The sequence below is a fragment of the Calliphora vicina genome, chromosome 4 (assembly GCF_958450345.1).
Source record: "Calliphora vicina chromosome 4, idCalVici1.1, whole genome shotgun sequence".
Classification (NCBI taxonomy): domain Eukaryota; kingdom Metazoa; phylum Arthropoda; class Insecta; order Diptera; family Calliphoridae; genus Calliphora; species Calliphora vicina.
Window position 1 is genome coordinate 88,388,939 of NC_088783.1, and position 23,653 is coordinate 88,412,591.

The window sequence follows — 23,653 nt, forward strand, 5'->3', positions numbered from 1 at the left end:
TACTTTTATCGACTATTTTCGACTTTTATCGACTATTTTCGACTATTCGACTTTTGAGATAACTTAATCGATTGTTCGACTTCTTCCGACCAAAAAACGATTTCGATTTTTCGACTTTTTCAGGAAATAGTCAATTATTCGAACAATCGACTTATAGAACCCTAGTCGTCAACTTCTATAGCAAGGCGAATCTATAGAAGGTTACGACCAAGGCAAGGCGTATTTAACAAGGTGACAGCAGTGGCGAATTGAAATAAATACAGGCGAATTCACTTATTTTTTATATATAGAGTTTGACATACGGACGTACGGGCGAATATTTTTTATATATGTAGTTTGACATTTGTGCGTGCTATTTCTATAATCAGCTGTGCTGCCGATGGCACCTTATTTAATGCACCTTGGACATGTCAATTCACTTGTGTTTGTTGTGGCGAAAAATACAACAAACTCAAAAGCAAAAACAACCACAGGCAACTTTGACAGTGCACTTATCTTTTTACAAAAACAAAGTACCTGTTGTATATGTATATGTATATACATATTGTATATGTTGTAGTTCTGTCGTCACCAAGGTGCATTTAATAAGGTGACATCGGCAGCACAGCTGATTATAGAAATAGCACGCACAAATGTCAAACTACATATATAAAAAATATTCGCCCGTACGTCCGTATGTCAAACTCTATATATAAAAAATAAGTGAATTCGCCTGTATTTATTTCAATTCGCCACTGCTGTCACCTTGTTAAATACGCCTTGGTCGTCACCTTCAATAAATTCGCCTTGTTCTATAGATTCGATTTGGTCAAGGCGTATTAACAAGGTGAGTGCATAAAATCAGCTGTTTCTTAATTCGCTGTGGTTTTATGTACACTATATGTCAAACATTGTTTATGTTTACATTTGTTATTGTAAATAACATAGTAATATTTTAATTCGCCTTGATTTTGACATTTAACGTACATTTGAACAAAAACAAATTGCCTGTTGTTTTTGCATTGTTGTATTTGTTGCCGGGACGCACTCACCTTGTTAATACGCCTTGGATTTGGTTGCTTTTTTGTTTTGGCGATTTTTTAATTTATATGGCAACCAAGGTGCATTTAATAAGGTGCCATCGGCAGCACAGCTGATTATAGAAATAGCACGCACAAATGTCAAACTACATATATAAAAAATATTCGCCCGTACGTCCGTATGTCAAACTCTATATATAAAAAATAAGTGAATTCGCCTGTATTTATTTCAATTCGCCACTGCTGTCACCTTGTTAAATACGCCTTGATGGCAACTAATTGTATATTGCCGGTCAAGGCGAATCTATAGAAGGTGACGACAGAAGAACAGCTGATTATTTTTTTTATTCAGTTGTTTAGACAAGTGAACTGTCAATTCACTTGTGTTTGTTGTGGCGAAAAATACAACAAACCCAAAAGCAAAAACAACCACAGGCAACTTTGACAGTTCACTTATCTTTTTACAAAAACAAAGTACATGTTGTTTTTGTATATGTTGTATTTGTTGTAGTTCTGTCGTCACCTTCTATAGATTCGCCTTGATTGCCGGTAAACTGTCATAATTTTCGTCTCTGAAATTTTGTTGTTGCAGATGATTTAATTATCATTAAACAAAGCAAAGAGAAGAAATATTTGATTGTTTTTGCTGGTTGATAGTTTTAATGGAGGTGTTTTATAAACGTAAATGTTAAGAATATTAATTTTTGTAACTAATAGTTCCTATTTCTAGGATGAACTTGTTCCCCGATTGCCTGTTGATCAGGAGAATATTGATTTCCAAAGCTGGCGTATAAGCTATTTCAAATCTCACATATTAAAAAGTATTTGTAAAAAGGGTCAAGATGAATATTGTAAAGTTGGAGAAGATGAATTTTGCGAACTATGCACTTATCGACATACTCTGGATTTGCCGCATCTGCCGGACATGGTATTTCATAAAAATAAATTATCATTATCGCATGTTGGAGGTGCAATATTAGAGTTTTTGCCAATGGATGCTTTACGACTTGTGGAAAACGGAAAGCAATCGTTGCAGGTTGCATGTGCTCAGGAATGGAAAGGTAGCAGGTCAGTTTATAAAAAGCAATAAACTACTGGTTAACATACTTCCAAAACAACAAGTACAATATAGGGCATCGTTTAAAAGTGCTATTTTTATTTTTATTCGCTGTCGTCAAAAGTTCTTCCCTGTGGAAAAAAGTCGGTGTTTAATATCATTTGTCGTGTCCTTTTTTAATTGCGGTAGTCTAGGTTCTTGCCATTTCTTAATAAATTTTAGTTTTCTAATGTGGTAAATACCCAATTTAAATATTATTGATAATTCCACTGGAATTTATTGTTGGGAGTTAATCTAGTTACTCTCATCAGAGAACCTTTTCCCAAAGGCTTTTTGAAAGCTAAAGATATACAAACTTTTGTAAGCATATCAAATATCATTGACAAAACACCAACACTAAACAGTGAATTTATTTTTTCTTAAATTCCCTACAACAATTTTATTTTTATTGATTTCAATACATAAAAGCCTTCGTGGCCAATTGATACATGTATTGTTAGATTAATAACCATGTTATACAATAATAACATCATTAATTCAAATTTAAAATATAAAAACTAAATATAATAGTGTACAAATGGCTCCCCACCACACAAACTTTGCTTAAATGAAAAGTAAAACAAATTTATAAATCCTGAAAACCAGATTACAATATAATTATTTTCAAATATTAACAGAAGAAAGATATTGCAAAACTTTTAATTTATATGTAGTAATGGAAAATGAGAATAATTTAAGATCCGATTTCAATTTGTTGGACAATCTCTAAATTTTGAGGAAATAATTTTAGATTTACTTGAGGACAATTTTGAACAAAAAAATGTACCTTAAATAAATAAAAATGTTCATGAATTTGAAAGTATAATAACAATATTTTTAATTTTTTATAGGCCTGAAAGTCTTATGGAGGAAAAATTTAAGCCATTTGATTGGACATTTACTACTGACTATCAGGGAACAGCAAATGATAAGTTTCGCATTGAAAAATCTGATCAACAATTAAATAAATTTAAATTGATGCAGAGAGAAAAGATTTTGTTTTATCATGATTTAACATTATTTGAAGATGAACTCCACGACAATGGCATCTCATCTTGTTCAGTCAAAATAGTAAGTAATAACTTTGCATTATTTTTATTTTATATATTCAAATAATTAATTTTAAACCTCAAATCTTAGAGAGTTATGCCATCTGGATTTTTCATTTTGCTGAGGCATTTTCTTCGTGTTGACAATGTTCTTCTTAAAATACATGATACAAGGTTTCATTATGAAATTGAAAATAATTACATTTTTAAAGAATTTACTAAACGTGCTGCTACATATGAAGAATTAAAAAATGTAAGTCAATACACTTGTAATAAACATTTTAAATTAATATTTATAAATATCTTAAATTTCAGGTACCACCTCCATATTTCACAATACCAAATGAAATAGAGCAACACATGCCGATAAAAGAAAAGCAGGCTTATAAGTTATATTTCAAATAGATTGTTCATACGGTTGTGTTCACAATAAATTAAAACTCCAATTAGTTAAAATTTTATTTATTATTGATTCTTCAATGAATCATATTTTTTTTCAGAAAGTTAAAAAATAACTATCTATAGTTACTTAAAATACAAAACTATCTAACTTAAATTGCAAAATCTGTTTTATATAGATTATAATGTACTACATTCACAACTACGTATTCAAACTATCTAAAAAATCAATTTTTGAGATAAATATAATTTTATTTTTGTGAAATCATTTAATTTAATAAGTGCAAAGTTTGGAAACAATTTTAAATTCATTTCCAATTTGCTTTTTAAAATAATGCAGTTAAGAATATTTGTTTCATAACAATAGAAGGCAGCAGAGAGAAACTATTATATCTTTTAAAATATCTGTCAGAAATAAATGTTTGTCACTGCTTTGAAACTGTTACATATATCAATATGAATATAGGGAGATTTATATTTTAGGTGACGACATAGTACATAGTAATTTTAATTTTTTTTCAACCAATACAGATATTTAAGAATTTTATTTAAAAAATGCACACTACATTTATTACACATATTTTTAAAAGCAAAATACACCATAGATACGTACATATACATATAAATAATTATTAAAATTGTATAAACAAACACCATCATTAGTAACAACTATAAACTCCATGTTATTCAAATTAAGCTCCACCCATCAAAGCCGTCAATGCACGCTTGTAGTCTCCAGATGTCTCGGACTGAAATTGGTAAATACATGTGGGAATAAATATCATTACTTTATAAATCCGTTAATCATAAAAAGAGAATAGCAAAAAGTAATCAGATAATAAAAAAATATCTATTATTGCAAAAACTTTCAATTCCAATTTTATATGCATTAAAATTGTGAGGTCAAGATCTCAGGACGACTTTATGACCGCATTATATATTGAATTCTTCCTGAGATATTTCAATTCAATACGAATAATCACCCCTATCGCAAATTAATATTTCACGTGAAATGTGTTCCCATTTGTCGTTCATGAGCTTTGTTCACGTGAAAAAATTCCCCAACATGGGAAATTTTTAGATGGAATTTTGTAAACAATAAATAGCTGTTACGAACAAATTCAACTATTGTGGATATTTCATGGGAACATACATTTCACATGTTTTTCACGATAGGGGTGAATGTTCGTTCGAATAATTATTCGAATAAATTAAAACTCACCATTTTTGAATAACAATAAGTAAAGGAAATTCTTTATATTTTGTTTGAACCTTTTTTGTGCATTGACTATTAAATAAAGATCAAGAGTGTTAACGAAAGTAATTACAAATACTCTTTAAAAAGTCTAACGAAAACAGTGAGCGAAGGCTAAGTGTAAACGGCAGAAATGCTTACGTTACAGTTAATGTAGATGAAAAAAATATAAACAAAACAAACAGAAGAATAGATGACAACTTGTTTTTAACCGCCAAGACCATAGAGAATTATACATAGAGACGAGACACTCCGATTTGTCAAACGAAAATACAACAAATCATATGTCTGATACAACAACAAAATACATTGACTAGCATGTATTTTGTTGTTGCCAGAGATAGGTTTTTGACAACAGACTTAGGTTTTTGACAATTACGTCTCGTCTCTATGTTACCCTATGGCCAAGTCTGTTAACCATGCTCGTTCTTGTTCCCCCGCATTGTCAACAACTAATGATTGTCAAACAAAAGAAAACCCAACAGCTGTTAATCTGGAGTTACCAAAAAATACAAATAATTTATTTACGCCTGAAAGTATGCTAGCAATATCAGCTTTAGAAACGAAATCCACCACACCGACAACAATTAAAATTAACCCATTAAGCGGCGCTATACCCAAGATTAGTCAACCATTAAATAAAGATAATCACCCCTATCGTGAAAAACATGTGAAATTTATGTTCCCATGAAATATCCATTACCCTCGAAGGGAAAATTGCTATCGTGATATTCCCCTATAGAGGGAAATAAATCTGTAACTTCTAAACCATTACGCCGATTTGAATGAAATTTCACATGCACAAAGAGGAAGTGTAGTCAAGTTTAAGTTTTGAATTTGGACCTCATTTCTAAAATCAATAATATTTTTTGCAAATCTATCTTCAAAAGCACTTTCGTTTCCCTGAAAAATTTTCTGACTTAGAGCCTTCTCTCAATAATAAATATGGTCATATCAAAATAATTTTTGGATACGCATATTAGATGTCTTCTTAGCTTTCAAATTATATATATCTTATTAAAATTTGGAAGAAACATTTATTTTCGACTTTTGTCTATAGAACAGAGTACTGTGCGTCGTTAGCTGCAACATTAGCAATGTTAAAAAGTATGGTTTGTGTCTCTGCTAGTTAAATTCGAATTTAACTTCATACTCACTAAATTTGAAATGTTTTTTAAAGAGTTATTTCTGATATCATTTACCTATAGAACGGCAACACTCGAACATGAAATATGTTCTCAAGTTTCGAACATCCTTTCTAATGAACTCTTTCTAAATGTGATTGATGATGTAGAACATACCAAAGTTTCAGAGGTATGCACAATTTGTAAAGAACTCCAACTCCCTATTATCAATATTGATACCTCAATGATTGACCCATCTGTACCCAAATCTTCCGCTATGAAAAAAACTTCTATAATTGTGGAATACTTAAATGAACGGGAAACACAAACAGAGTAAGGAATATTTTGTAAAGCGTTGAACTTTTTAAATTCCAATTACTTTCATGCATACAGCCCTGTACATTTTGCAGATAGTAAGAACAAATATATGGAAATAATCCGCGAGCTAGAAAATGAAAACAAAGAATTAAAATTGAAACTAGATCAAACTAATTTAGCTATTGAGGGTCAAATAAGAACAACCATTATTTAGATACCGGACTAATTTACAAGGGACAACATATAACAACACGAACAATACTAGAATTGTTAAGGTATACCAATCAATCGGATGCCTCTATTACATTTAAATTGACCGATGAACATATTTCGGTCAAAGGGACAAGTACCTCAATATTTTATTTAATATTGAATAAATTGCAATACTATTTAAAAAATAATATTTAACAGTTAATTGTATCTGCATCGACATCAATTCCATAACCTTTTTGATATATTTTTGTTCATTCTACGCTAATTTATTTGGAATTTCTAGGACTTCTCTTACAATTTTACCCCTTAATATTTCATCAAACGTTAATGGACATCCTGTTCGTGACAAACGTTCATATCTATCAAACCGTTTATAATTCCTATGGATAGTTTGGACTCTAGATTTTGACAAAAATTTTGCCGTAAATTTTCCTTTATTTGACAACTTGACAACTAATGTTCCGAAGTCGGCGGATATTTCCTATAGTTTCGCCATTTTGAAATTCATTGTATTACAATTAATAAAAAATTAGCACCAAATCTCACACACGCAGCTACTATAAATCTAAATCAACTGATCAATTGTGAAATTAACGGCTTTATCATACAATTTTGTTTAGAAGTAAAAGTCGTATGTAGACTTTTGCAACGCTTCATATGTAGAATATTGCAAAAATTTCAATTTTAACAAACAGTGACCATAGTTTTTTAAAAAAATGTATTGCAGTGATGTAAACTGTACCCTGATAAATATTTACAAGTGAATTTTTTAATTGTCAAAAGTTTTACATATATATTTTTGTTAGGTAGGTAACAAATTTTGAAATTTGTAATGTAAAATGTGATTTTTTAATATTTTGTCTACTCACCTTACTAGGGGTGGGGAGATCGAAACCCTTTTACAAAATAATTAAGAACATATTCGGTCATCTAAAATGGTTTACTCTATTTTAATATTGACTATGCGATTTGGAAAATTTTCAAAGTTTTTTTCATTTAGGATATTTGATGCAAAGTTAGCTTTTCGGAAAGTATAAATTTGTTATACATCTTCAAGAAATTTTTTAGATAAATTAAAATATAAAAAGACCTTTTTTCCCCAAAAACTAGCGAAAAATTACATTTTTAAATTTTAAATTTGACATATACATTTGTTTTTAGTTCAATAAGAGTTATCAAAAAACTGGAGTCAAATGCGAATATCTAATAAGCTATAAGAGTTAATTGATAGCTAAGTATGTTTTTTTATAGTGCTCAACGAGGAGAATCTACACATGTATTTTTTTTAAATCAAAGAGCAAACGAAGAAATAGTATTGCATTAAATATTTAACATACCCGAGATGTCCTACTTTGGGAACCATGAGGTAATAATTCAAAACTTCAACTGGACAACAATTCCTCTTTCCGCATGTCAAATTTCAATAAAATCAGAACAACCGTTTAGAAGTTACAGATTTATTTCCCTCTTTTTTTCTATACCACTGTGCTCACCCTCTAGCAAGACGGTTAACCAGTTTTAATGAAATATATTTGCTAAAGCTCATTCGAACATATTTATGAAAAACTTTGATACCATTTTTAAAAATATTGATTTATTTTATAGAAATTGTAGCATTTGACAACATTTCGTAAAAGATATAAAATAATTGCATAAAGAATTAAAAAATGCTAAATTTCCATTAAATAAAAATTTAATCTAAACCGATTAACCGGTTTTTTTGAAGGCAAAAACCGAAACCGCTTAGCCAGTTTTTTCAAAAACACAATTTTTCGGTAAAACCGGAAACCGGTTTTTTAAATTTGCCGGTTTTTTGGACACTCTAGTTTTAGGTAAAAATAAATATCAATAATGGATTCCCCGACCCCAAAAATAGTAAGATACCACAACTTTCCGAGATAATAAAAATAAATAGGCATCGTTTTATCAAATTGTTAATGATTTTTTCTTGTTACACAGCATTCCAAAATCACAAACTTCAAATGCGTTCACAAATTTAAAAAAAAACCTAATGTGTTTGCAAAAAATCATAATATTTTGAGTATGGTTTGCTTTGTTGTTGTTGTAGCAGCATGAACAGTTTTACATTAATCATTCTGGATGTTCTGGTGGTTCTGCATGTTGTTCAAGTCCAAGAAATTGAGCTACTTCAACAGGATGAGTCCATAAATCCATTGGACTGAGTGAAGTAGGGTTGGCTGAACAGTTAAATATGTGGAGGGTGTCATGAGGACCCTGACCACATGTTGGGCATAAGTTAAGGACGGCACGGTCTATGCGGGACCAAAAGGCATTAAGCCTGTTGCTCCATTCTGATCTAAGTTGTGCCAGAACGACTCTTGTTCCACGCGGCAGAATTTTCTCGGCGTCTGCTATCGGTGGTGGGCGACCTCCAAGTACGACATTCATACGGTATCCTGCTACCGCGGATTTGATGGCGTCTATGTGAATGTCGTTCAAAGCTGTCATACACGAGCGGCGATCAAATGGATCCTGCACATACCTCTGTATGTTCTCCTCGTATTTCCGAAGGTCCTGTCTGACATGCCTCGGGGGAGACTACAACTGTGTGATGTTGAAGTTTGGATGACTCCTCCGATGTCATCCCAGAAGGAACTGTTGCGTCAACATGACGTTGTGTTCCTTGACCGGTAGAACCTTGGTTTCCTCGTGAAGGTGGTGTTCGGAGGTTATTTGAAGGGCGCCTGTGACCGTCCTTAAGGCTGCGTTTTGACAGCTTTGAATATTTCTTCACTGGGTATCACTCAACGAAGGCGACCACACTGGAGCAGCATAGTTAACCACTGACCGACCAATCGTCTTGTAGGTAGCAAGCAAGGTTTCTTTGTCCATACCCCAAGTACTGCCGGCTAGTGCTTTGAGGACCTTGTTCCTATTTCGCAATTTATACGTGATTGCAGTGGCGTGTGCTGAGGAGGTAAAAAGGCTATCAAAAGTGACACCCAAGAGTTTCGGGTGGTTCACTGTCGGAATTTGTACGCCGTCGACCATGATGCCTAAGTTCAATTTTACCTCCTTCGTCCAGGTGGTGAAGAGTGTTGCCGATGACTTCGTTGGTGATAACTGCAGGTTACGTGCAGTGAAGAAATTGTGGATTTCATTGAGATAACCATTTACCATTCCGCAAAGCTCATCAACGTTGTGACCTGTTGCCAATATAGTGCAGTCGTCCGCATACGAGATTATCTCTACGCCCTGTGGGGGCACTGGAAGTTTAGAGAGGTAGAAGTTAAACAGGAGTGGCGACAGGACCCCGCCCTGAGGAACTCCTTGTTTAACGGGGTTTTGAGCGTTTGTCTCTAAACTCCGCGAACGACTGCCTGCCACTCAGATAGTTCACTATCCATCTCTTCGTGTTGTTGGGCATTGTGGACTGCAGGATGTCCTGGAAGAGTGTGGCGTGACTGACAGTGTCGAAGGCCTTCGACAGGTCAAGTGCCGCTAGGATAGTCCGTTCACAAGGCCTCTGCTGGTTTAAGCCTTGTGAGATCTGAGTGACTATGGCGGATAATGCTGTGGTGGTACTGTGCATTTTACGGAATCCATGCTGGTGACGAGCAGCTGGTAGTTGACGGGTCAGCTGGGGGAGGAGAAGAGCTTCGAGTGTCTTCGCTACAGGTGACAGGAGGGAAATCGGCCTGTACGATTGACCCTCACTCGCGATTTTCCCAGGTTTTAGCAATGGGATGACTCGACCCATTTTCCAGACATCGGGTATAGTTAAGCTGCTCACTGACAGGTTAAAAACCATTGTCAGGTACTCGACTCCCCGCTCGCCTAGGTGTTTTAGCATCAGCATGGATATCCCATCAGGTCCTATTGCCTTTGAAGGCTTAGCTGTGTTGATGGCTTCTGCAACTTCAGTTGGCGTGTAAAGCTGTGGTGTGTCCGAGACTGGAAGATCGTGTAGTTTGCGGACAATACTTCTTTTCGCCTTGTCTCTCTCGGTGTGCTCAATGAATTTTCGGCAAAAAGCGCGCGCGCACCGTTTAGGGTCGGATATGGTGGTATCTGCAAATTTAATCGCGACCCTATCATCCTTCTTAGTCGGATTGGAGAGAGACCGAACTGTGGACCACAACTTGCCAACTCCAGAACTTAAGTTGCAGTTCTTCAAATGATCCAACCATTTGTTTCGCTTGTCCTCATTTACCAACCTGCTGATATCGCGGTTCAGCTGGGCGATCCTAGAGTCGTCAGGGTTGGTACTTCGGATGTCATCACGCTCATCTGCGACTCGCGCTGCTTCTGCTGGGAAGTGCGGTCGCACAACGGATATTCTTCCAGCTGGAATGAAGCGAGCGGCTGCTGCGGTGACTTCCAAACCATTGAAAAACTTCCAAACCATTGAAAAATTAAAATTCTCTGTTATGGTGATGTCTGGCGAACTTGCGCAATTACCCGTAACCCGTGTGGGGACATCATCATTTAGTGTGCAGAAGGTGGATTCGTCAATCTGTTCCGCCAGCAACGCTCCTCTCTGGTCTTCCCCAAGACTTGAGTGCCAGAGCTGATGGTGAGCGTTAAAATCCCCTAGGACCAGACGAGTATCACCATCTAGTAAGGTCCTAATGTCGGGATGGTAGCCTGTTGGACAACTGGCTACTGGCGGAATGTAGACATTATAGAACTCCAACTCCGTATCTCCCGATCTGACCGCAATACCCTGAACTTCAAGATATTGGTCTCTAGAATTCAGATCGAGAGAAAGAGCCCTATACTGCACGGTGTTGTGTATAATAAATGCGATGCCTCCACCGTTGCCTCTGGTGCGGTCTTTTCGGAGAACGTTGTATCCGTTGCAACTTTGCAGACTGGAATTACTCGTAAGTTTTGTCTCCTGGACCGCAGCGACCACGATGTTGAGTTGGCGCATAAATCGGGTTATCTCAGATATTTTCCCTTGGATGCCATTGCAGTTGAACTGCAATATGGATATCACCCCAGGTCTACGGACTGCAATCGATGGTGTGAGCGACGATGGTTGTTGCTGCTGCTGTTGTTGTATTTGCTGCTGTTGTTGTGATTGCGGTGGGGAGGGTGGAGTTGTGGCGTAGGATGACGACGATGATGCCGAATACGCCGATGAACTACGTCGCTGGCAGCATGGGGCAACGTAATTCTCCGACCACTCCCTTTCATGATTTAGTCCGGAACAATTCCTAAGGTGACACCAGCCCAAACAAGAGTTGCACCTTAATTGTATTGACATGTAGTGCAGTCAGTTCTGGCAAACCGTGCAGAACCATGGTCCGGGATTTACTTCAACTCCGGCACGGACCAGTAGGATGCGGAGCAGCAATGCCGGAAGGTGCAGCTCCGAGATGAAATATTGTATAGTTGTTGTTGCTGGGTTGACAGCCCTTGGCCGAAAATCTTCGGGTCATTCCGGTACGTAGAACCGGCTGTCGTGGGAATGACGTTTGCTTTGTAATTCAATGTGCCTTTCAAATCTCTTTCACATTTACCCTTATTGTGGTTGGCGTAAACGTTTTACGTATACGACAGCTTCGAACTTAATTGAAGATAAAATGCAAACTGTTTCTTTAATCTAGTACGAAACTGAAGTAGGTGTAAAACGTTTACGCGAACCACGATATGTGTGATTATTATATTGCTTATTATTTCTTTGAAACAAATACAATAAAAAAAACAAGTAAGAAAGTATGGTCGGTCAAGCCCAACCATATAATACCCTCCACTAAGTAAATGCACAAAAACATTTTTCTTTTGAAATATCAATAATTTATATTCGTGACTTATTTTCGGAAGTGGGCCTTATATGGGAGGTATGATCAATTATGAACCGATCACCATGAAATTAGGTCGTGTGATGTATGTCTATATGGAAGTTATTTATGTTGAATTTTCTGTGTATACCAACATTTTTAAGAGATTTATGCACGTTAAAGTGATTTTCGGAAACGGGTCTATATGGGAGCTATGACTAATTGTGGACCGATCATAACAAAATTTGGTGACATGAATATGGGGGATTTCACGTCAAGTGAACCAACTTTTAAAATCGATGTCTTCCGATCGGGATAAAATTTGCACCAAGGTTCGACCTATTGAACAGTAATTCACACACAATTTTTCAACAAGATCGGTCATATATAAAACATATATGGATCGCAATTTGTGTAGACACTTATATAAATTAAACAACATATATGACCGATAAAGTCCAATTTCGGGAGGAAATTTGTATGGGGGCTAGGTGAAACAGACCGATTTCAGCCAATTTCAATAGGCTTGGTCCTTGGGTCGAAAAAACTATATGTTGCAAATTTTATCGAAATATCTTCAAAATTGCGAACTGTACTTTGCGTACAAGGTTTACATGGACAGATAACCAGCCAGACGGACGGAAGGACGGACATAGTTTAATCGACTCAGAAAGTGATTATAAGTCGATCGGTATACTTTAAGGTGGGTGTTACACTAATATTTTTGGGCGTTACAAACATCTGCACAAACGCATTATAGCTTCCCCACGATGGTGGGAATAATTAAAAATAAACTTGAAAAAGTACTTTCTATCTATTTTATTTACATTTTAAGAAATTGTAAAGTTTTAATTAGGAACATCGACTACTTTTTTGAGACCTCCCTAATATACATATGTATGTATATATCGTCACCTTAAATGCAAACGGACGTAACTACACTGTCGTGGGAATGTTAATAAAGTTGTAATTTTTGATAGCAGTGGTCTAAAAATTTGCGTGAGCATGTAGTTTGATAAAATGAAACATAATCAAAGAAACGTTCGTTTACATTTAAGGTGAGGATATGTATTACATATATTTTTCTAAATTACTTTTTGTCATTTTCCGAATTTGTTGATATACTTACATTCTAAAATTAAGTGCCACATAATTAAGAAGTACATGAAAAATAAATATTATAGTTTAATAAGTTTAAAATTTTTGTTTGTTAATTTTGTTTTACTAAATTTAATTAAAACTTGTAAATTTAACCAGCATGGGAATAGAGTAAATATATTTACATCTCCTTATTTTAATAATTTCATATAAACATTTTAAAACCTTGTTTTATTAATATCACAGTTAGTGTTTATAATCCGGTTAACCGAAAACCCGGTTTTTCTTCGAAATCTCGGTTTTTTGCGAACCGGTTAATTTAAAATGTTGATTTTCGGTTAACCGGTTTATCCGGGTTTTATCACTCGGTTAACCGGTTTTTAAAATTTAAGTCTAAAATTAAGAAATCTCATGGTTTTGTGCATTTTTTATATTCATTGTACACACATTTAGATTGCTATTTTTAAGAATAACAATAATTCTAAATAGTAGAGGACGATGAGTAAAACAAACATTTTCAGAATAAAAACATTTTCAGAATAAATTGCACATAATGAAACTATTAAAAATTAAATTCCGCATAATTCTAGAAGTTAAGCTAAATCTTAATAATGGTTCATTATAAACTTAGTGATGATTTTACCAAACGATAAGTTGAATTTGACTTCATTGGTTTGTTCTTCAAATTATATTTTATTAATCATTTCGTTAGCTTAATACTTTTCAGAAGTATCTATTACAGGAGAGACAAAAAACGTTCTAAAATCCATAATTTTAAATATTCATAAAATCTGATAATGGAGTTTTATTACTTAAATATATGGTATGATTTGTAATGACAAATAAGCACAGCTAAGAAGTGCGTTTGCATCTTATAGGTCTGGGACTTGTAACATTTTCTGTCTAGGTGATAATACATTTCAAAATTATCAAATATTTAATTAAAAAATTGATTTACATTGATTGATTTACCAGTTTTTTATAAACAATAATCACAGTGCAACAATGCAAAAAACTCACGATCATGACAGTGTAGGTTCGACCAAAGAATATAAATCATATGATTATATTCTTTGGTTCGTAAAACTCTATACTCAGTTTGTCCATTTTGGGCCCCCAAATATTCTGAAAGTCAGAGGGCCCTCAAAAAATGGTGTCATCAGTTTTTGGCCAACAGATAACTCAGACTTGGTGATACCGCTTAACTTTATATGACAATAATATAGCTAGGAGTCCGCCAAAGAAATTTTGTTAACATTTTTCCCAAAAAAATGCTTTTTCGTGCACTTTTTTTGACAAAAATATAGGAAGACAAATTTTTTTTTTACTTTTTTAGAATAACTTCCATGGACTCTAATTTTTGACTAACTAAAAAAAATTGTTGTTCGAAGTTTGAAGCGTGCCGGCCGGAATATTGTAATACTAGGTCTAAAAGTTAAGTGCTGAAAATCTGAGCCAAATCAGACAACGATTTCGGGACGATATATTCAAAATTTTACTATTTAATAGGGTATTCGAATTATTCGACTTTTCTCTTGTTCGAATAAAACGAATAATTCGAATAAGAGATTTTAACTTGTTCGAATAATTCGATCGCACGTTTAAAATTAATCGAATTATTCGATTAATTTAATTTTTTTTAAAAAAAGTAAAGAATGAAGTTTTGATGTCCATTTTTTAATATTTTATTGTTAAAGAAAAACAAAAAATAACGTTAAAGTTAACAATTCAAGTAAAAAAACTATCGAAAACAAAGTCCATTATAAAAATTTTCAACAGAAATATTCTGATCAGATTAACTCCCGAACAATCCACAAAACAATTGACTAGCAAACCCTAGTACCGTTTTGGAGCTATGCTTTAAAAAATTTGAGCTAGTTGGACATGATCCTGAATTCAAATACAATATAAACGTATTCAGAACTTTTTTATGTCGTTCATTAATTCGGGTTTGAAATTGAGTAACTATTCTTTAGTAAATTAATTATTCACTATTTCTAAATTATTTATAACAAATTGTATTATATATCAAGGGTATCAACGTTGCCGAATCTTTGCTTAATAAAGTGGATTTGGCGAATTACACAATAAAGGGAATCTGTCCAAAGTTTGATATCATTGTCAGTGAACGTTTCTAATTTGTTTATCATTCGATTTATTAAATATTTTGCAACACTTATGTACGCGGTTAATAACATCATTAATTATATACATATATTTTAAGATCATGGCCTTCATCTATTTCAATGTAAACATTATAAATGTCATCCTCAATATCACTTTCGACCACCATTTCAAAATCACATTTAACTCCACCTCCACTTTAATCTAAGTTAATATTTTGATTATAAATTGCGATTCTTCTAATTAATATTTCTAATAATTTTATTCCGTACCTTTTTTTCATTGGTTCAAGTCCTAAGTTAAAAATTTTGAAAGATTTGTTTTTAGAATTGTAACTTCTTGCAGTAATATTTATATATTTATAGATCATCTACAGTGATCGAAGTTCCCTTTGTCTTTAGTTATTTGTCGAATTTCAGAAACTATACAATTTTTGTGAGTCATTATTACTTATGTATATAAATTTGAAATTATGAAAAAATTTAAGCAATTTAATAAATTTAAATATATATGAACATTTATTCGATTATTCTACATAAAATTATTCGAATTATTTGTTATTCGAAAATGGCCATTTTTAAATTGTTCGAATAATTATTCGTAAGAAATTATTCGATTAATCGAACGAGCATTAGTCGATTGAATACCCTACTATTTATATGAAATAAATTTATGAAACTCCTTAACATTCTGCATTATTTTACAGAAATATGTAGATTTATTTATACTAATGGAAATTACAGTAAACAAATCTTTTGGAGATTAACCCTTTACCTCCTTTGGGTAAAAAAGACTCGCAAACTTTGTAAAAATGTTTGAGTTTTTGTCTTCCTAGGTATGACCGACAAAAATTAATTTTTTTAACGGCAGCTTCTAAGCTCCAATTTCATATTTTTAAAAATTTTGTTAAACAAATTTTAGAATTTGTTGATCATCACATTGTGATTTATTGAGATTATAATAGGGAATAAAAATATGACATTTTTATTTGCCTTATTTGTTTTTATAAATACATACCCGATACATATGAAAATAAAAAGTTTTTGAATTGTTTTAAACAAATTTTCAATACCGACCGTAAATCAAAAAAATCATTTGTATTTTTTGAAAATCTAATACAAATTTTGTTTAGACGATGAAATTGTATTATGATACTTGAGTTTTTGACAAATATTAATACTCAGTATTGCCGTCTATAAATACCTTTAACAACATTTTTAAAAATTTGAAAATGGAGATTTGAAACTGCCGTTAAAAAAATTTAATTTTGTCGGTCATAGCTGTGAATAGGTTAGCGCTATCCTAAGAAGACAAAAACTAATACACAAGTAAATACGGATATATTTTAAGTAAAAATTACCTTTAATTTTATTATTTCTCAAAATATGTTAATGTTTTTTCCTAAGTTTCTTATTCAAGGTCTGGCAATTTTTAAAAACTTTAAAATTTTTACAAAAACTGAAATTTTTTTTCCGAATTTTAGCGATAATACTGTTTGTGGGTCATTCGACCCAAAGGAGATATAGGGTTAATCTCCAAAATATTTTCATTAATATAAATAAATCTACATATTTCTGTAAAATAATGCAGAATATTAAGGAGTTTCACAAATTTATTTCATATAAATAGTAAAATTTTGCATATATGTATCTGACCTTTGACATCGATGTGCGATCCGAAATAGTTGTCCGATTTGGCTCAAATTTTCAGCACTTTATTTTTAGACCTAGTGTCACAATATTCCACCCGGTACACTTTGAAATCTAAAAAAAATCGTCTGTCACCCTAATGTATATACAGTACAATATAAAAATTTAATTTGATATTGGGAAAATACCTTTGTAAGAATGGATTTGTAAATACAACTTACCGTTACAGCACTAAACAATGTGCGATTATAAATACGTTCAAATTCATCCTTTATTGAACCCAAATCAATTTCCGATCGAGAAACTATAACTCGTATGAGGGTAGTGTCATCGGTACCTGCACCATTCATAGCTCTGTAAAGACGATTTGCAAAAAAAGCTGCTGGTGATTGAACACACTCAACTGAAATATATAATATTTAAGTAAAGGAAATTTAAAAAGTGCCCAAAAAAGTTACCTAAAGCCATCATTGCATCATGCAATTCACCGTCCATTTCATGCTTTATTGCTTGCTCAATAGTTTGTCCGCTCAATTGTTTATATTCGTCGAAAACTAGCCGTAATTGATCAAAACTATCATGAGCCATAATGCGATTGAAAACTTCTTCATCTGTTCCCAATTTTGCCTCGCCAGCTGCATATAACTGTGCAGCCTGTTCTTTGGCTTTTTCGGCATCTACCGTACCTTTTGCATCTCTTACACCTGTTACAATTAAAGTCAACAGACGTCTAAAATGACCAGAGGTTTCACTACACATTTGTTCTGCAAGCGGACGATCATATTTTGCTTCATATGCACTAACAATTTCCTGCATTTCTTCATTTGTTTTAGTGCACAATATTTCCAGAAGAGTTTCTTCATCTGTGCCCATACCAGCCATTGCTTTGTGCAAATGCTTACACAAAAATTCAATGGGTGGTGTCATTAAAGCTATAATAACAGCTTCAAATGTACCACCCAGTTCACTTTTTAAATCTTCAATCAAATCTCTTTCATATTCAGCTTCAAAGTTGTCTTTAATTTCCTGACGCTGAGCATTCGAACGTGACGTTAGAATATCAATAATTGCCTGTTCATCAGTTCCCAACCCTTTCATGGCTGCACGCAATGCCTGACTATCTGCTGCCGCATCAAAGGGGTTGGCAGGAATTACAGTGGGGACCTTCTATTTTAAAGCAAATTTGTTTGACGGATTTGTTAAGAATAAAGAACAGAGCAATAAATGACACAGAAAACAATACATAACTTTCATACCAACACAACAATCATATTGCATCTTTCTTTCCTTGTAAAAAATAAAACTTCTTTTTCTTATCCTCTGGTCGAAATATTTCGATAATTTTTCAAGGGGTTTTAAGTCAGGCGGCTGTAGAGAAGAACGAAGTTGTTTTAGTGCATTACATAACCATTCCTTTACAATGGCCTCTGTAGGTTTGGGTCCTTGTTTTGTTAGAAATACATACCAACTTCCAGATATACTCATTTTGGACAAAAATTATGGTTTAATTTTTTACAAGGAATTATATGATTTTTGTTGATAAAAAAGTTAAATTTTCATGTAAAGTACATTTTTATAGCGGATATATTACATGCAACTGTACGTAAATTATAATTTTATTAATTAATAATAAGTAAGAGTGTTATATTTATTTTGTTAGAAATACCAGCTTCCAGATATACACATTTTGGACAAAATTTATCGTTTCTTTTTTTATAAGGAATTTATTAAGGAATTAAAGTTAAATTTTCATGTAAAATGCATTTTTTATAGGGGGTATATTACGTGCAACTGTACGTAAATTACAATTTTATTAATTAATTACAAGTAAGAATGTTTTATTTGGCTGTGTCGAATCTTGTGTACCCACCATCAATGTATTGTTTTTGACTTTGATAGTGACTAATTTCTTAAAACTTTAAATGACTTATGTCGAAATGTATGTTAATATCATATGCATAGAGAAACATAGAGCGGAAACTAGAAAAAACTCAAACAATAAAATTACTCAAAATAGTCACACGTACGAGTCAAAGTAAATTAATATTATAGCACATTAATTTACTTTGGTACGAGTGTTGTTTTGGATTTCACAAGGCGAATTTATAGATTTATATAAATTCGCCTTGGGTTTTCACATAGTTTTTTCTACTAATACATTCTCACCAGTGGTGATGTTAACTTTTGTATGTCGATTTCCGTTCAGCCGTAAAAAATACCGGTTTTTAGGTAAAATTACAGTATCCCAAATGTTGTACAAAAATATTTTCTTATTGAAACGGGTTTATATTTACAATTCAATATATTTATTTAAAAAAACAACAAAAAGTTGAGGAAACAATTTATAATAAAATAAAGTATTTAAAATTTGTACTTTCAGTAAAGGTAGAAAACAGATATTTTCGGATTTGACATCTTAATGAATTTTACCACACATAAAATTTACTACGTTGCACAGTAGTCAAACTATATGGCAATAGAAAACATAAATATAAGCCTATTAGGCCCAATTAGCAAGACTACAATATTGTATTTATGTACATATAATTAAATTCAATATGAAAAAAAAAACTAAATATAACAATATACATATAATATAAAGAAAAATAATATGAAATACTCTATTATTATAAGCACAAACTAACCGTTAACATAATCGAAAATAATTGTTTGGGTGTCTCCAATAAAGTGAAATAAAAGTATCGAGTATCCAGGTGTTGATTACTGAATACATACTATTTATTTAGTTTTATTTATTTATTTCATTTATTTAGAATCAAGCCCTTAGGGCCAAATATGATTCATATTCCTACAATAATCAAAAAATAATATTTTCAGAATTGCATTTTTCAAAACAAAAAATTCAAAAATCGAAAATTTATCGAAAAGGGAGAATTTAACAAATACTTCGACTAAAAATATTAAATTTAATGAAAATTTCCTATAAAAAAATATACAAAGTATTAAAAAATTTGCCAGGAAAATGTTTTTAAATGTTAATAAGGAGTGTGAAAATCTTCGGTCTTGGTAAGGAATCATTGTATTCCACAATCTAGTACTCTCAAACAAAACGATCGACTCATGATCAATGATGAATATCTAGGACATGTCAAAACATGTGTTCTCCTTGATGTACCAAATTCAAATTTACGGATTAAATATGCTGGATTACCAGTTTTTAAAGTCTTAAAAAAAATATAATTCTTCTTAAGTCAATGTACTGCTCAAATTCACATCCCAATACGTCCCTTCGATATTGCGATACACTTTCCCTAACGTGAAGACCAAAAATGTAACGGACTACCCTGTTAAAGCACTTCCTTAATCTATCCAAATTTCCGGTCGATGTACATGAGTATATTTCCATTCCATAAAGAAACAGCGGCAAACATGTTGAATTATGGAGCTAATGCTAACTTTTTAAAGATTGTACTTGATTTGATTCAAAAAAATTCTTGAAATCAATTTTAAATTCAGCTAATTTGTATGTTGAAATATCAACATACAAATTTTATGAATTATTTAATAGAAACATGTATAACATGCGTTGACATTATGAAAATATAACTTTTGGGGTCTAATGATTTTAGACTTTTAAAAATTTCCGTAAAAATGTAGAAATTACCTGGCTACTGTTCCGAGGTCTAAATTATCGTACAGTACGTTAATTACCATACAGTTAACTGCACACCACTTAGGTTTCTGAGAACTGAGTTGGGTCTTTTTCTTTATTCGATTCGACATTTTCAGGAGATGGTTTGTAAAGAAATAAAATTCAGAAATTCTGAAATTTTAGGTTTTCAATATATTGCCTCCTTTTCACTTCTCAATTTTCTTAATAAGAAATTTTTTTTGGAGAAACTTGAAAAACTAACATTAGTAATTAGCTACCGAGCGAAACGAAGGAGCGGTCTGCTAGTATGAATCTTATATACATATATATATATCTTATATATAAATAGGCCACACGTTTTTTTGTGGTACACTTTTAAGTATGTTATTGTCCACCAATATTGATGAAACATATGGTTTAAAAGATTATTTTCTCTAGGTGTGCACAATATAATTTTTTTTTTTTAAATTCTTTCCATAAAAGTGTTAAAGCGTTTTAAATTTGCTTGGAAAACAACAACAACATGTTTATGCACATCTAAATACACGTGTATTTATACACAAACGTGAAAAATATTTTTGCGTATACTCTACTACTGTATAGTTTCGTTATTAGTGGTCGAATTTTGACCACCAGGCGATCTTAGTATATATAAATAGGCCGCTCTTTTTTTGTAGTACACTTTTAAGTATGTTATTGTCCACCAATATTGATGAAACATATATGGTTTAAAAGGTTATTTTCTCTAGATGTGGACAATACAAATGTTTTTGCTTGAAAAACAACAACAACATGTTTATGCACATCTAAATACATGGGTATTTGTACATAAACGTGAAATATATATTTGCGTATACTCAAAAGTAACTGTATAATTTCGTTATTAGTGGTCAAATTTTGACCACCACGCGATCCTAGTATAAAAATGAAATGGTCCATGTATGTAATGGCATCACGTGAGAACGGCTGGAGCGATTTGTCAGATTTTTGTTTTATTCGATTCGAAATTCAGGAGATGGAAAAAAATGGTAAAACTCGGACATTTTAAGTTTTTAATATATTGTCTCCTTTTCAATTAAGTTTCATAGCTGCGATATCAGCTAAGAATTATTTGGCCTCTATAAAATACATAACGCCATCCAAAATTACGGCATACGCTTAGGAAGAGCCTCGCCCAGGAAACGCCAATTGTCCTATACCTTCGTATAGGAAGCCGGAATTCTGGAACTCAGCTCCTAAGTTTTATGGTGTCCACCAAATTTCAATTAGTTTTTTTTAGTTCTCCACCATATATAAAAAAGGACGGCCTGATCGTAATAGAAAGTTAACTTTTACTATTACGAACATAAAGGCAAGTTGTAATAATGGCGCTTAATAAGATATACATAATTGTTTGGTAAACTTGTAGAGCTAACAAACTGGCTCCTTTTCAACTCAATTCCGGTATTAATTATATTAATTTATTTTTTTATAAAATCATTTAACATTTTTTATTTTACTACGACAGGGGTTCGCTGCACCTAGTTGACAATAAAATATTTTTCTGATATTCCGAGGGACATTTGTATGGTGGGTAGGTGATATCATTGCCCTACAGTGAATGTCACTTAAAATCGTACACCATCGTAGTCAAATTTTATTCATTAGTTTTAGAAAGATGATGTTTTGGAAATATTTTAAAATGCTATTATTATATTGTGTGTGCTATTACCTATCAGAAAATTGGGTATTATTTTAATTGCCCTTATCCACAAATAAAAAAATTGGGTAAGACTGTCAGTGCCCAGAATATCAACGCTTCATTTAAAATCGTAAAGGCACTAAAAAATAGCAAATGATACCCTACAAAGTATTAGGATTATTTAATATTAACATTTTTTTTTAATTTTTAAAGTTTTAATTATAATTTAATATAATTTTACGAATTTAAGTGAAATATGAATTTTGTGATGTTCTTTAATTTTCATCAATATTTTTTTAACGAAATGAGGTTTTAACTTTTTTGTTGAAATACATATTTTTTGTTCCAATTAATAAAATGACTTTTAATTTTTTATATATTCACCTATTATTGCCTGTATAATTTCATAATATTTAAAAAAAAATATGTTGTACGATTTTGAGTGACACTCACTGTACATATACCTATTCCCTATTTTCAATACCAAACAAACCTTATCAACAGAGAGCATTTGTGGAATTTCAGCTAGCTATCTCCTTTCGTTTGTTTTAAACAGACGGACGGACATAGCTGGATCGTCTTCGAATCTTATGAGGACCCATGATATACTTTTGGGTTATACCACAAAGTATACATAGGCGTCACGAGACAGAAAATAATCTCGTGTTCTATTTGTCTCTATCTTTATAAACTGCCCTTTTCATCGTTTTGTTTTTTTATTTGTTTGTTTTGATTACATTACTTTGTCTACCATATTCGCGTTATGTATAGCGTTTTGCTTTAACACATCACTGATATTGTAGTACAAAATATTTGCTATCCCTTTTTAAGAGAACTGTCCTATCATATGATTTTGAATTTTTGAAACGTCAAATTTGACATCTCTGTATACTTTGTGGGTTATACGACCAATATTTTCATATGTTACAAACGAAATAACAAAAAAATATAACCATCTTTTTTGATGTTGGGTATAAAAGCACAAAAATATACATATGTATGTACAAGTAAAATGTATAATAATCAATAAAGTGGTACTAAATTAAATTTACAAAATTTAATTGAAAGTTTATATACAAATGTACTGAATATGAAATCTACTTACTATATATTCCATATTTGGCGTCTTCGTAAATATTTTAATTACAATTTTGTTTTTAAACCTTTTTAGATGTGGCTTTCCCTTTTTATACAGCGTATTTTATTTACAGTACACTTTGTGATTTACAGTACGTTTCTGGAGCTACTGATGCAAGCCAAGGCGA

The 23,653-nt window shown here is 32.3% G+C and overlaps 2 protein-coding genes across 2 annotated transcripts; one reads left to right on the forward strand and one right to left on the reverse strand.

Moving 5' to 3' along the window:
- Positions 1-1,561: 1,561 nt before the first annotated feature.
- Positions 1,562-3,620, forward strand: LOC135956868 (TIP41-like protein). The gene is made up of 5 exons (XM_065507462.1): positions 1,562-1,687; positions 1,750-2,087; positions 2,967-3,186; positions 3,256-3,417; positions 3,480-3,620. Exons 1-5 carry the CDS (start codon positions 1,682-1,684, stop codon positions 3,567-3,569), a joined length of 816 nt encoding a protein of 271 aa, XP_065363534.1. The 5' UTR covers positions 1,562-1,681; the 3' UTR covers positions 3,570-3,620.
- Positions 3,611-23,653, reverse strand: AnxB10 (Annexin B10). The gene is made up of 4 exons (XM_065507461.1): positions 23,494-23,653; positions 17,553-18,261; positions 17,316-17,497; positions 3,611-4,312 (listed from the first exon to the last, which is right to left on the reverse strand). Exons 1-4 carry the CDS (start codon positions 23,503-23,505, stop codon positions 4,256-4,258), a joined length of 960 nt encoding a protein of 319 aa, XP_065363533.1. The 5' UTR covers positions 23,506-23,653; the 3' UTR covers positions 3,611-4,255.